Here is a 14624-nt window from a genome sequence, read left to right on the forward strand (position 1 = left end):
CAGTAATCATAAAAAATGGAAAATAATAAACTGACCAACCTAAACATCATAAAGGAAGAAGCTTTTAAAGCTAGTACCAAAGAAAGGTATGTGCAGTGCATTCTCCATTCTTCCCTTCCTTCACCCCAGATTTGTGAATGATGGGTTCTTCCTCTGCCCCATATCAGAGCCTACAGGATAGAGGACAAGAAGAGTTGCCTCTTTTCCCTGTGCCCCAAGAGGATTCAGGGGGTAGCCAAGTTAGTCTGTACAGGATAAACTTAAAAAATAACAAGTGGTCTGGGTAGCACTTTATAGACTAACAAAACATGTAAATGCTATCATGAGCTTTCATGGGAACAGCCCACTTCTTCAGATGACCAGAGTTTTGAGTTTAGGATGTGCAGACCCAAAATAAATAGGGGGGGGGGGGAGGAAAAAAGTGGAAGGGGCCAGGAAACAAGGAGCAGAGGATATGAAAGAGAAAAACAGGAGGCAGAACTGGTAACCTATAAGCACCTAAATATTGTATAATTAAAAGAAGCAGATAAGGATCATAAGATAGCAATTAGATAATACCCTTATTGGTTACCATTTCTGCCTCCTGTTTTTCCCTTTGATATTTTCATTCCCTCTGATCCTTGTTTTGCTCCCCTATTTATTTTGGGTCTGCACATACTAAACAAAAACTCCGGACATCTGAAGAAGTGGGCTGTGCCCAGGAAAGCTCATGATACTATCTACATGTTTTGTTTGTTAGTCTCTAAAGTGCTACTAGACTATTTGTTGTTTTTTTTAAGTTTATCCCAAGAGGATTGTGAGTGTGCAGATTTCTGCTCTTACACATACCTGGCTGCACAGGGCTCATCAGGCATCTCCCAAAAGGGTCCATGTGCCTGATGGTGGGGGACGAGTGGGATGGAGTTTTGTTTTCTAAAGCTTCAGAGGGGGTAGCTTAGTCTGTAACTGGAAAAACTTAAAAAACAACAAATAGTCTAGCAGCACCTTAATGACTAACAAGACATGCAGATGGGATCAGGAGCTAGTGTGGGCATAACCCGCAGGGAGGACCCTCTCCTCCTTTCTTCAGAGCCCAGCCCCTCCGCCCCCAGAAGAGGAAGGGATGTTTACTTTCCCCATTTCCACGTGCGGCAAACTAGATGCGGGGGGCTGGTCTCTCCCTGCCCCTCCCCCAACCCAGAGGTGTGTGAAGGGGCGGGGAAGGAGATTGGCCCTTGTTTCCCCGCCCTCCCTTTCAGGAAGCGCCGCCCTGGCTGCAGCCGCCATGCATTGTGGGGTAGCAGAAGCAGATCCAAGATGGCGGCCAGCAGGAGGCTGATGAAGGTAACATCCAGCGCCGCGCCAGGGGAAGGCGGGTAGGGGGGCGGCCTGGGGCGGGAGCGTTTCCTCCTCGGGTCCCCCTTCGCGCCAAGGGTGTGGGGGGGAAGCTCTCGCTTCCGACTCGGGGCGGGGGAACTGTCCCCTCCCCCAGCGGCAGTCCGTGGGACGAGGGGACCGGAACGGGAACAGCCGGCATCTAGGCCGCGCCTCGGAGAGGCCTCCCTCCGCCTGCTCTGCCCGGAGCTTGGCTTCCCGAGACGCTGTGGCCGCCCGACACCGTGTGGGAGCCGGCGAAAGGTGCTAGGGGTACCCTGGTCCGCTCGGGCCCCTCCATGAGGGGGCTCTTGCGGTGACTAAGCAAAGAGGAAGAGTTGGTGCGGGAGGAAATGCTGCCTGGGCTCCGGCCGAGGGCAGGGCTTTTTCTCCCCGGGTTCACTGGGACGGAGCCATTCGCCCAAACTGCTTGACGTGCTGCCCGAGCGCCCCGCAGCCTCTGACGGGCAGACGCCCCGACCTGCCGGGACAATGAGAACTGCATAAGGTGGGACGCACTGAGGTTATTACATTCATTTTTGTGGTTTTAACGGTATTCTTTCTGCCCCGCAAATGAGGGAGAGGTGGCTGTGTTTGAAGTTGAAATATATACTTAGATTCAGAAGTTACTTCATTCAGTTTGTCTTAAAGACAGATGCATTTGTTGTTCCCAAACTTTTATTCAGTAGGACTTGTTTAATAGTAACGTAAAGAACAGCTCAGGCCTATCGTGGTAGGTTTTTTACTTAAGAATTATTTTATTATAATAGTTTAATCCTATTCTTCAATGTGTCTTTATTCTCTTGTAATAGCTCTCACATAGTGTATGTAGCTATTCCAAACACTTAAAAACTTCAGGGGGTAGCCAAGTTAGTTTTACAGAAAAGCAACATGAAATGGTCTTGTAGCACTTCATAGACTAACAAAACATGTAGATGGTATCATGAGCTGTTGTAGGCACAGCCTGCTTTTTCAGATGACTGGAGCTCATGATACCAAAACTTAGAAGGACAGCCACTGCCCCCTGAAGTTTACAGTGTTTGTAGTGGATGACATCATCATCATCATCATCAATTCAGATTACATACTACTCTGGGCAAGGATCTGCCACACTTTCTTTATAGCAACTAGTAGGTCTGAATCAACTAATTATCAGTATACCATGAACTATATAAATATGCTTTGCTCTTTGCATTGAAGTGTTCATAATTGGAGTCAGATTATATAGCTTCAGAGGGGTAGCTGAGTTAATCTGTAATAGGAAAAATTTAAAAAAACAACGTAGACTAGTAGTATCTTAAAGACTAACAAAACATGTAGATGGTATATGAGCAACTGGGGGCGCAACCCACTTCTTCAGATGACAAAAGTATTAGAATTCCAGATCCAAGAATAAATGGGGGGGGAGGGGGAGGGGGAAAAAAGGAGGGTGAAAGGAGAGAAAAAATAGAGACAGTGAGTAAATTGTTCAAATAGTTACAACAGGCATAGTTTATCCATGTGATACATAGATGCATGGACATACTGAATGTGGTGCAATATCCTTCATTTTTCACATATCTTGTATGTGATGGGAGAGAAGTTTGGTGCCACTACTGTTAGTTTTGTTCTTTAAAGTCTTGATCCTGAAACTGGCATCAGTCAGGTGGAGCCCTGCTCCGAGTCTTACTAAGATCAATTGTGTTCCAACCAGACATAGGGGTCTATCCTTGTTGAGCCAGTTGCTGGAATGGGGTCTGAAACTTAAGTTATACAAATGCACAGTCTATACATTCAAGTGTGCTAGAGGATTATAATGGAAAAGAGAATTATGATAGCTCAATATTGGCTTCATTTAAGATTAGCATTGCTATTTTCAGTTTGTTCAGAGTGTAGATCGTAATTAAAACTGGAACACTTTGGATGCCGAGTCATGCATACAAGACAATATCCATAACCTCAGCGAGGAATATAAACTGCCCCTTTATGAGTTTAGTGAGATTGAACTAATTTGGATTTATTTTTGTATTTATTTTAATAATATATATTTATTACTACCACCTGTGAAGCTACTGCTGCAAGTATGTCAAAATGAGAGTTCCCTCTGTTTCACATGGTGAACAAGAATAGTTATTTTGTTTTTATAAACTTAGGTTTTTTGTTCTTTGAAATTAAATTTCATCTTTTTAAACTTTTTGTAAAGTAAATGTATATAAATACTCCTAGTACATTTCTGAACAGGAGTAAAACATATACAATCTTAAAAATCGGGAGGCCTGCAGAGAACTAATATTACTAAGCATCTCCCAAAGCTAGTTATCATTCTACTACATTTTGTGGTGCTAATTGTATTGTCAGTATGTTTACAGAGACAGAATATAGGTTTTAAGGTTTTTAAAAAAATATTTGGTTCTCTAGCTGCAGTTAGATATATCTCTTGTAGAAGAAATTTGTGGCCAGCCATTAGCTGATTTGAGAGAGTGGTGTTAGGACTAAAGAGATGTATTAATAACAAAACTAGTAGATTTTACTTTCATTTTTGTTTTGTGTTCATGAATTGTAATAATCAGAAACTTTTCTCCAAGAGTTCAGCAGCTACATAATGCTCTTAGGTGTTCAGAAGTTACCTTTTGATAAACACCACAATTAGCTGAAATTGTTACCCACCCTCCCAATTACTCTGATCATTCTTTCTATACTAGCTCAATCCAGCTGCCATCAAGTTTTGTCATGGGACTACCTGAGAGCTAGATTTAAAAAAAAAAAAAAAAGATCCAGATTCTATAATTGGATCTGTGTGGGCCCTTCAGTGGGGACCTGGCTTCAGCATTTTGGCCTATCATACAATTCCACAGTACACAAACTTTACCCATGTGTTTCATTGCTGAACAGATTTTCCTAATTTTTTTAAATAATTGGATGTCTCCTCAGTTATGTAAATTATGCTTTTTTTAAACAAAGCTTAGGGTCTTATAATGAATTCTGGAAATATCAAAGGAAACCAAGTTTTAGCTCTATTTTCACTCTTAATAATAATAATAAATTAATAATTTTAAAATCTCAACTTTCTTACAAGTCTTTGAACTAAATGTAGTTTGTTTTATAACTGAAAATAAATTTGGAACTTCCTGTAAGATTGTTCAAAATACAACTTACACATGAACAGGGATGTAAGTGAATGGAAAATGTTTATTCTAAAGTATTGGAGTTGCTTGGAACCATTGATGTGGACCATGGTTATTTATTTGTATTACACCAATAAGCTCCATTTGAGATCAGGGTCCTATTGCATTAGGTAATAGTGCTTGTTGTGAAGAGCTTACAGTATAACTAGACCAGATAAAGTGTGGGAGATTGAAGTAACACCCCTACTTTGCAGATGAAAACTTCATTTTTAAATTAAGAAAACCAGTATTTATTTATATTTAGTTTTGACCGAATTCAATTTTTATTTTTATAATTTCAGTGGATAATATCTATTTATTTTGAGCATTTTTTAGATTTGTATAAATTTAATTGTTGACATTTGTGTGAAGTTATGAGTCTTAAGTACTGACCTCTAATTTCATCATTTTAAATGTTCAGTTTCAGGAAGCTTTGTGGACCGGGGATTATTTAGTGGCAGTAGAACATTGAGATTAAAAAAATTCAAGCTTTAGAACTGTTAAAATATAACTATGTCAAAATATATACGAAGTAAATATCTAGGATTTGTTGATTTTTTTTTTTTTTTTTCTCATCCATTTGTTAGTCCATTTGTAGTGAGTCTGATTCTAAATCACTGGATTTTGACTGTTTTCAAGAAGTGTTTTTTCTTTCTTTGCCTGGCTATACATTTTGGTTACTGTTGACTGAAATAGTTTTGTTTCATGACACTGACATATTACCTATTAAAAATAATCTTTCTAAAACAATCTCTTTATATATAAAAAAGGTTTTTCCTGCCATGTGATAGAATCACATCAGTCTCTCTGGCTGTGAAAGTAGCCAGAAAGAGGGGGGCTGGCGAGCATAACAAGCAGGAGGCAGTCCCCTAACATTTGTTTAATTTACAAATCTTAATATGACATACTGAAATTTATACAAATGCAATTGTATGGTTATAATCATAAACATTCAAGATGGTGAGTGAGATGTTGTGATTTCTAGAGTTCTGAATCCCATTGTGCTAGGACCTGTACACACAGTAACTAGTGAGGGCTCTTTTGTTGCAAACTCTCATTCATCTGACTAGTCTAATAATTGAAGTCATGGGAGGGTACTTGTATGAGAATTTTACGGGATCAGGCCCCAAGTTTACTGTAACAAGTGTGGTTAGTAGATTAAAACTGGGATGTTGATGTACTTGTTGCTTAATCTATGAACCATCAAGACAGCTGTGCTCCTTTAGAACAGTGCAGATCTCAAACCTCAGAGCAAAGCATGTGAGAGTTGGCAACAAGGCATTCTCTGTCAAGAGGATGCAGCTATGAACCAGTTTTCCAGAGGAGATGTGGCAAATTTGGACTCTTTGAAAACCCTGTAATGCTTTCCCTTTTCACAGAGCCTTTACATCATAATTGATACAATTAAAACACCTCTTAGTTCCAAACTGTTACTAACCCTTACCTATCAACACCACAGAAATCCTTAAGTAGAGTTCTAATTCCAGAAACAGAAGTACCAGAAACTCAGTGATGTCCATAACCAATTATTTTGCTCTTGCTATTGATTTTATATGTTGCTTGGATACTACAACAATGGGCAAAGTATAAAACCCTAAAATGGATGGATTGTTGGAGAGATGATAATAGCGGGTGGTACAATTGAAGGTGGGAGAGAGGCTTGTATGGAAAAGGTGGTGAAGTTATTTCTTTTTGCAGATATGCATCATGTTAATATAAAATATCATATATGGAAATTTATACTTTTTTAATTGGATTGGGTCAACTGTATATTGAGAGAGAGACTTAAAAACATAACTAGTAGTCCAGAAGACTCTCTTGGGTAGTATCTGATGTGGTGTTGTGTGTATGGGTGTTAAAATATGTTTAATTTTGTAAATTTGTAACCCCTGTAAATTTCACTGGTTACACGTTTACATATAGGGGAGCAGGTGGGAGCCAGCTCCTTGGGAGCATTGGCTCCCATCTGCCCCCCTCTCTTTTCTCCCCTCCCCCACTGCCTCTATGGGAGGCAGCAGGGTTGGGGGGAAGCGACTCCAAGGATCCAGCTCCCCATGTGTACGAGCTCCAACCTTGCCCCCCTTCTGTCCCTGTATCGAGGAGGGAAGGAGGCAGGCAGCATGTGGAAGCCAGTGCTCAGGGAGGCAGCAGCATGACAGGGTGTACCCTGTGAGCATGAGCTACCACCTGCACCTCCTCCCACCACACTGCCTCTGTGGGAGGCAGCAGAGAAGGGGGAAAGCAGTTCTGTGGAAGCTGTTACAAGTGGAGAGCTGGCTATAAAGCCAGCCCCCACACTCCACCCCCGCTCACTGGCTCCTGCCTGTCCTGCCACTCTTCCCCCCCCTCCCCCACACACACGTTTGTATTGGAGGCAGTGGTGGGACTTCATGTTGAGGATTTTAAAAGGTGGGTAACTGACTAATCATGTAATCGATACAATTTGTATAGACTATTAGACACTAAAGGAAGATGCTCTGTCCAGGCTCATGCTAGTTCAGGAGGTAGCCTGGCTCCTGCAGCAGGGATAAGTACTGGACCAGCATGCACTGGGACAGAGCAGGAGCACTGCAGCTCTGCATTTTAAATTTAGTTTAAAATACAGAGCTGCAGCAGTCCTGGATCGGCATGAGCCAGGCTCACTCAATACTGGCTGTCACTAGGTCCAGCAGCCTCTGTCCACAGCCAGCCCCAACTGCTGCTGTTACCTCTGCACACGATGAGCCTGGGCTCACTGTAGGCAGAGACTGCTTTGCAGCAGCCTCCCTTTACCCCCCTCGCCCTTTAAATTGCCCTCCCCTATTGAGAGAACTAGCTTTTAAGCTGGCACTAGTTCTTATTCTCCCCCCACCTTTGATACAGAGGTGGAGGGGGGGAGTGAGTAGTTGACTCGACTGCTCATTTACATTCCTACTGTGTATAACCATTAGGAGTAACTGATGCGCCTCCAGACTCATCCTGTAAATGGCTACATGTTCCCATCCCTAATTGTATGGGTTTTTTAAGTTTGCACATTTTACAGCAGAAGTGAGAACAGTATGGTTTTATAATTAAAAAATGGATAAAGTTATTTTACTCAATTGAATTTGAGCAGAGATTAAACTTTAAGTCTTCTCACAGAAAGTCTTTCAGAAAATAAAGGATATGTGGTAACGCAACACTGTAATGTTTCAATTGAACCTAAACTATAGCTTTTATGAAAACTAAATATTACACAATTTGATTTTAAAAAACCCACTAACTTGCGGTACCAAAACCAGAAATGGAAATAGATTAACATCTTATCACTGGCTTACGGGACATGTAATAAAAACAGTTACGTTTAGAAATTGTTTTTCTACTCTTATGCCTAAATATTCGTTACAGAATATCTTTTCTCTATTCAGTTTGTTTACTTTGTGCATTTAACTGCACTTTTGTGCCTGATACAAAGCTTACTGGAGTCAGTGGAAGTCTTTCCATTGATTTCAGTTGGCTCTGGGTTTATACCCTTTGGGTGTGTGTTTTCCAAATAAACTAAAATTTACATGGCTCCGTTGAGCCATGTAGTCTAGACATACCCTTTCTGTGTAGTTACCCTGTTTTCCCTATGTAGACTGACAGATGGCAGTCTTGGGATGGTTCATGTGCACAAGTCTTTTTTCCTTATTTGTGTAGCTTTTTCAGAGATTAGCAGGACATTTTTCTGGGTTTTTCAGCTATTTATAAAATCACAAACTGGCAGAGGGACTCAGGTGTATGTTTAGTACTTGAAATTACTTTTAACTTTTTTAATTGACAAGATTTCAAGTAGATGGCACTTTTATTTTTTGCTTGCTTTTAAATTTTTAATTTATGCTTTCTAATAGCATACATGGTTAAAAGGACTTTTTCATTTTTGGTAATAAACATATAGGAAAATACTTAATTCTTTTTGTGATTGTCCCTTTACTGCTGTAACTTATGATTAAATATTACATATCAATCAATATAGTCTCCATTTTATATACAGTAATATTTATCTCAACATGTTGAAACACTTGGCAAATATGAAGTCCCAATGCATACATATAATATAATATCTCCATGTTATAAAAGGGGAATCTGATTCAGCAAGGTCACCTAGAGTTGGTGGCAGAACTGGAAATAGAATCAAGAGTGTGCACTCCTGCTTCCATGTTCTGGCTATTTGTACACACTCTCATAAAGTCTCTAATTTTACGTTACTTAAAACAGCAACATTGAAGAGGATGTGAGAGAATGGGAATCTGAGTACTCACTACCTTTCTAACTTTAAGGTGTCTTCTAGAAAAAAAATGCATATGTAGCCTCAGTCTCTCACTTCCCAGAATCCTTTTCGTCCTTTCAGAGTCAGTGGTCATAAGGTGAAATTAGACATCTTTCTGATTCTGAAAGGTGCTACCTTTTACCAGCCTGTTGCCTGTGGACATTCAGCAGAATCATACTTTCTTATTTCTTTGACAATTGTTTGTTTTTTATTCATTAGCTTTATTGCCTTTGTTGTGCTAACTTTTTTTTATGAATTTTGTATCACTAACAGAAGTAACTACATTTCAGTTACAAAATCTTTTTCTGGCAATGTACTAGCCAGAGGGGGAACGCAACTTGATTTGCAGGTTCCTGGTTGAATTTGCCAGAGAAGCATTAAATGAAAGCCTCTTCTAAAGTGAATAAGTTTAATATGGAAGTTACTGATTTGTAGTAACCATGAAACCTTAGAGTGCTACTTTCAGTCTGTTGCTTTTGAATATAAGGTGAAACTTGTAAGCAACCACAAGGTAGTAGGGGATGTTAAATATCAGTTAATTGAATAGTTGATAAACTTCATTAGTTCTTATCAGCTACTTGACTATTCTAAAATCCCCAGGGGTGTGGCTGATAGCCAGTGTGCTCTGGCCCCACTCCCGAAGAGCCCCCTGACACTTGTTTAAAAACCAGCTCCCCTTGCAGACCGACTGTCTGTTGGCCTGCACTGCATGGGGTGGCAGCAGCACCTGTCCCGGGGGGGGCAGGTCTGAGCTCCTAGAACTGGTGCGAACCAGAACTGAGCCAGGCTGTCTGTCCACCTACCACCGTATACACTTTAAATGCAGTGCCGCAGCAGGGGTAGGTCCTGGACCCAGAACAAGCCAGCAGCCCAGCTCAGTTCCAGCCAGCCTGCTAAAAAATTTACTGGTGGGGGTGTGGAAAGCATGTAGTCTGTAGCAAAAGCTTATAGGTTAATGCTTACTGGTTAATCAGTTAATTGACTACACTATTACATCCCTATAAGATAGTGACACAAATGTCTAATGGAGATGGTTTTCTAATAAAGAAGTAGGTTGGTACTAAAGAACATGATTCTCCACAGTCTTGCACCTTGTGTAGTCATACTTGTTTAAAATACATGTACTATATTCTAGTCTGAGTTGGCAGCTTTTTATACCTACTTTGTACTTCCTGTGCAGAGGTAGAATTGCTGCAGTAGCTAAAAGTCAGTAGAGAATCAGTCTCAGACATTCGGTGATACTTGACAGAAGAGATCTCTTGAACTAGTTTCACTATTATATGTCATTTCAAATGGAAGCAGTGTTGAGTCAGTAGTATTACTGGGGGGAGGAAAATCTAATTCATTTTCCTTTGAATGAAGGAGTTTAAGGGGGAAAAAAGGGAGGCTTGCTGATTTCACTTGAAACTTACTTTGGTTGTATATAAAGCTTAATAATTTTGTGGCAATCACAGTTTATAGCTGTACTCTATTGCATTTCTTAAATCAACCACATTAGACATGTCAAGATTTTAAAATAAAAGTGAAAGTATTTGTGTATTTTAACGTCATTCATTTTTTCATTCTTTTAAAGCTTACCCCCCACTTATATGTACAAATGAGGCCTGTGGCACCTTAAAGATTAATTTGATCAAGTGGATTTTTACCTAAATAAATCTGTTAGTCTTTAAGGTACCACAAGATTTCTTGTTTTTGCAGATTCAGAATAATAGGATTACCTTTCTGACATTTAAATGTCAGTTATTTTGATGGAGGCACAGACTTATCACGGTGATTATTAACTTGTCTTAAAAACAGATGAAATAGTTATTTATGAGTACAGATAGGGATCTCCCTGGTCTGGTGACCTTGGGACCTGACTGGTCCTCGGATTCTGCCAGGGGAGGTCATTCCTGGACCTCCTGCTACCACCCCATGTCCTGTCTTCCCACCTCACTAGGCTTCCAGGCAGCCCAGCTGGGTCGCAAGCCAAATTTCTTGACCCCACCCCTTGTGATTTCCCAGCCCCATGCCAGGTTTTCAGTCCCGCCTTCCCCAGCCCAGCTGAGACATGCATGCTTGGCTCCCTAGCCCCCTTCTCTCCTCCCTTCCCCCCCCCATGCATTGTGCTGGGCTCCCAGCCTCCCCCCTTCCCGCAGCACGGTGCTACTCTCTGATTCTGGAACATCCATTGTCCTGCTAGACCTGAGAATTCCAGTTTATAGAGGTGCAACCTGTATTCGATTGCAAGCTTGTCTAGTCAGAGACATGTCTTTTTGTGTTTGTAGAACTTCTGACACAATCTTAATTCTAAACAAGGAGCAATTTGAGAGAACTAATATATATAAATGTATATTATATAAAAATCAGGAGTTAAAAATATATCTAAAATAACCAGTTTTCTATCTTTGCTGGTTTTTGGATATGTTTTGTTTTAAATGTGTGCTGGTATCTGTAACTTGCTCTCTTAATGATATTCCATAAGTTATTTTTGGCTTAGAATATGCTTTGTTTTTTAAAATTGTGGGCTATGAAAAAGGGTAGTTCAGTGTGAAGACTCAATGCTACATGCAAAAAAATGAACCAACAAAAAACAATGAGCTGTTCAGAAAAAAACACAATCTTCTGCACTCTCGAACCTTTTGTACTTTCAGTGTCCAAAATTAAATACAGGTTGAACCTCTCTAATTCAACACCCTCCTGACCGATGCCAAGTAATGGGAGGTCAGTATTGTCAGCAGCATTACCAACATTGCCACTGCTTCCTGGGCTCTTAAAAGGCATTTAGGGATAAATTAGAGCTAAATAACAGCACAGAACAGTGAGAGTCAGGACAAGTGATTGTAAATTAACTTTATGGGAACTTGTCCACATCCATAATAAATGGACATCCAGCTAACTAAAATCATGCTGGACCAGATCTAGGGATGTTAGAAAGAAGGGTTTTTAATAATCATGTAACCACTAATTTTTTTAGTGGTTACATGATTACTCAATATCGCCACAGGGTAGCCTTTGTTTGCAGGTAGCTTGGGTCCCTGTGCTGCTGTCTCTGAAACATCAGATTTGGACTGGGAGTGCCCTTTACTGATTTATTTATTAATACAGTAAATAAACATAGGGTTTGTTTTCCTTGATTTAAACTCTTAAAATGTTGTGTAAACTTGTATGTAATTGGCTTATTTTTCACTGAAAACTAATAAGTTTTAGCTTGTAAGGCTTGTCATTCCCTCAGAAATAATTGCTGAAGAAAGGGAAAATACAGTTAGCTCACTACATGAGCTAAGAAACTATATTGCAGCTCCTGAAGGTATTAAGTATCCAAATTGCTGTAATATTGCTGTTTCTTTGTTTTGTTTTCAGCCTTAATTTAGAGCTTTCTCTATATGATGGAGGTAAACTGAATTGGTTTCTAAACCAGTCTAATTAGACTGGTACAATCCTCTGGTTTATTTTGGTTTAAGGTAGGCTTATTTCTGTTTAGCTTTAATCTTAAATCAAAATAAGTATCCACACAGTGGTTTGTGTAAATTTAATTAGATTAATTTAAAATAATAACTTTAATTAAATCAGTATAACTTTCTCTTATAGTCAAGTCCCAGCATATCTGTTTCTTGTATTGTAGCTGACAAGTTGATAAATATTCTCAATAGGGATGTTAGCATTTAGTTGTTTAAATGATGAACCGATAAGCCTATGCTTATCAGTTCATCCTAATGATGAATGTACCTCCCTTCCCTGCCTTTGCATCAGCAGAGCGGCAGGCAGGCTGATCAGAGGCAGAGAAGCAGGAGCCAGTGCCCATGGGGAGCTGGCTTTTAAGCGGCTCCCCATGTATACTGGTTCCCGCGGACCACCTGCTTCCCCACACCTGTGCTGCTGCTTTTGGTAGAGAGGCAGCAGTGCAGAAGGTGAGTGGCATAGACGGGAGCTAGAACATGAGGGAAGCTGACTTTGCCAGTACCCTACATGTATTTTCTCATTCAGAGCCATATGTCCTCTTCTCTCCCCTGTTCCTGCCTTTCTATCAGAGGCAGCAGCACATAGGAGAGAGGGGGGCAGGTGGGAGTTGATACATGTAGGGAGCTGACTCTCTGCGCATGCTGGCTCCAGGGAGCCCCATACATCCCACCGTACCTCCACCTCCATACACATCTACCTCTGTATCAGAGGCAGCAATGCGGATGTGGGAGGAAGCAGCTGGTATGCTGGAGCAGGCTTTGTCCACAGGGAGCTCAGACAGGGGCTGCTGCCACCCTACACTGTTGCCTCTGTATCTGGAGTCAGTCCACAAGTGGCCTGTCCACAAGGGGAGCCAAAACCTCTGATACAGCGGCAGCAGTGCAGGGAATGCACTGTCTGCCAGCTCCACCCCAAAGAAGTATTTTAGTAATCGTGTAGCTGCAAAAAAATGTATTGATTACATGGTTACTAAAGTGAACATTATCTAACATCCCTAATTCTCAATCCACAAATTCTTTGAGAATAAGTTTTTAAAACGAATTAATGTCATACATTCATTTGTGTAACAAAAGTGTATAGATATAGATAGTGATGATGCAATATTTTTAGGCTTTTATTATAATTTCATGGTGTATCTTTTAATTCATTATATAAAGATTTTGATTGCCTGCTTTAGATAACTGATTCTTTGAGTGCAGGAATTCCATGTGTTTTGTTAATTATGTGGCTTGTCACAACTCTCTTCTGAAACAGATTAATATAAAACAAAAGAACCCGTGTTTACCTTTAAATTTCTTTAAAAAAATGAACATGATGCTTATTACTGTTGTTAATGTACACTTATGCTCTGCTTTTTTTTTTCAGGAACTTGAAGAAATCCGCAAGTGTGGAATGAAAAACTTCCGTAATATCCAGGTTGATGAAGCTAATTTATTGACTTGGCAAGGGCTTATTGTTCCTGTGAGTATAGAACACTTGTGGAATGCTTTCAAGCACAATACAGCACTGTTTGTACCTGGTGATAACTTGTGTTGCAAATGCAAGGGGGATGCATCCATAACTACAGGCAGTCCCCGGGTTACGTACAAGATAGGGACTGTAGGTTTGTTCTTAAGTTGAATTTGTATGTAAGTCGGAACTGGTACATATTGTAGCGGAAACTCTAGCCAAACATTTCTCCAGAGCTCAGTTTTATTCTCCCACACCTCACTTCCCTCAGTCCTTTATTCTCAAGCTGAGGTGTCTGCTGAGAAAAGCCACTCCGCGTCTCCCTGGTCTGCTGGGGGGAAGCAGCTAGTGCGGGGTTGCTTCACCCTGTTTGTAAGTAGGGATCCGATGTAAGTCGGATCCATGTAACCTGGGGACTGCCTGTATTAGAACCTGACACATGGGTGATTATTTGCTGTTTTAAAGCATGGCTTTCATAGTATGGTTACTCTTCTTATGTATGAAGAAGAAAATAAGATCCAGCAAATGGTTGCCCTGAAAATATTCATGTTTACTGGCTATAATAATAACTAGGCTTAGCAGGATTCAGTTTCAGTTGCTAAATGTTGATTTCATTGACATGTTGAAATTGACCAAAATGAAAATCAGTAACAGTTAACATGCCTACAGCAATCAAGCCTTCATTGGCCCTACAGCTGTTTAGGGAGCACTCTGGAGCCCTGTTGTCAGAGTGAGTGAATGGGTCCAGCTGCAGAGGGCTCCCTGTGCTTTCAGGGCTGGTGACACCTGATCCTGCAGTGGGAGTACATTTTAGCCCCAGGACAAGCCTTAATTTATGGGGGAAGGCTAGCCCACTGCCAAATGACTCCAGCAGTTTAGGGAGCCCTTTGCAGCCCCACTGTCATGGACCTGCTTTCTCACACACCAGTTGAGTGCCAGGAGACTTTCAGGGACCTTTGCACCTATAGAGA

At 40.7% G+C, this 14624-nt stretch overlaps 1 protein-coding gene across 2 annotated transcripts in view; it reads left to right on the forward strand.

Annotated features, from left to right (window-relative positions):
• UBE2L3 (ubiquitin conjugating enzyme E2 L3) overlaps positions 1-14624 on the forward strand; it is a 26012-nt gene continuing 11388 nt past the window's right edge. Inside the window, exons 1-3 of one of the 2 annotated variants that reach the window (XM_075898273.1) lie at positions 1-86; positions 1239-1323; positions 13570-13665. In XM_075898273.1, the coding sequence (XP_075754388.1) occupies positions 16-86; positions 1239-1323; positions 13570-13665 (252 nt within the window). In that variant the 5' untranslated portion in view covers positions 1-15. Of the gene's footprint in view, positions 87-1238; positions 1324-1495; positions 1862-13569; positions 13666-14624 lie in introns of those variants that run through there. The other variant, XM_075898274.1, reaches the window with a different exon arrangement.

Source organism: Pelodiscus sinensis, chromosome 15 (assembly GCF_049634645.1).
Source record: "Pelodiscus sinensis isolate JC-2024 chromosome 15, ASM4963464v1, whole genome shotgun sequence".
Classification (NCBI taxonomy): Eukaryota; Metazoa; Chordata; order Testudines; family Trionychidae; genus Pelodiscus; species Pelodiscus sinensis.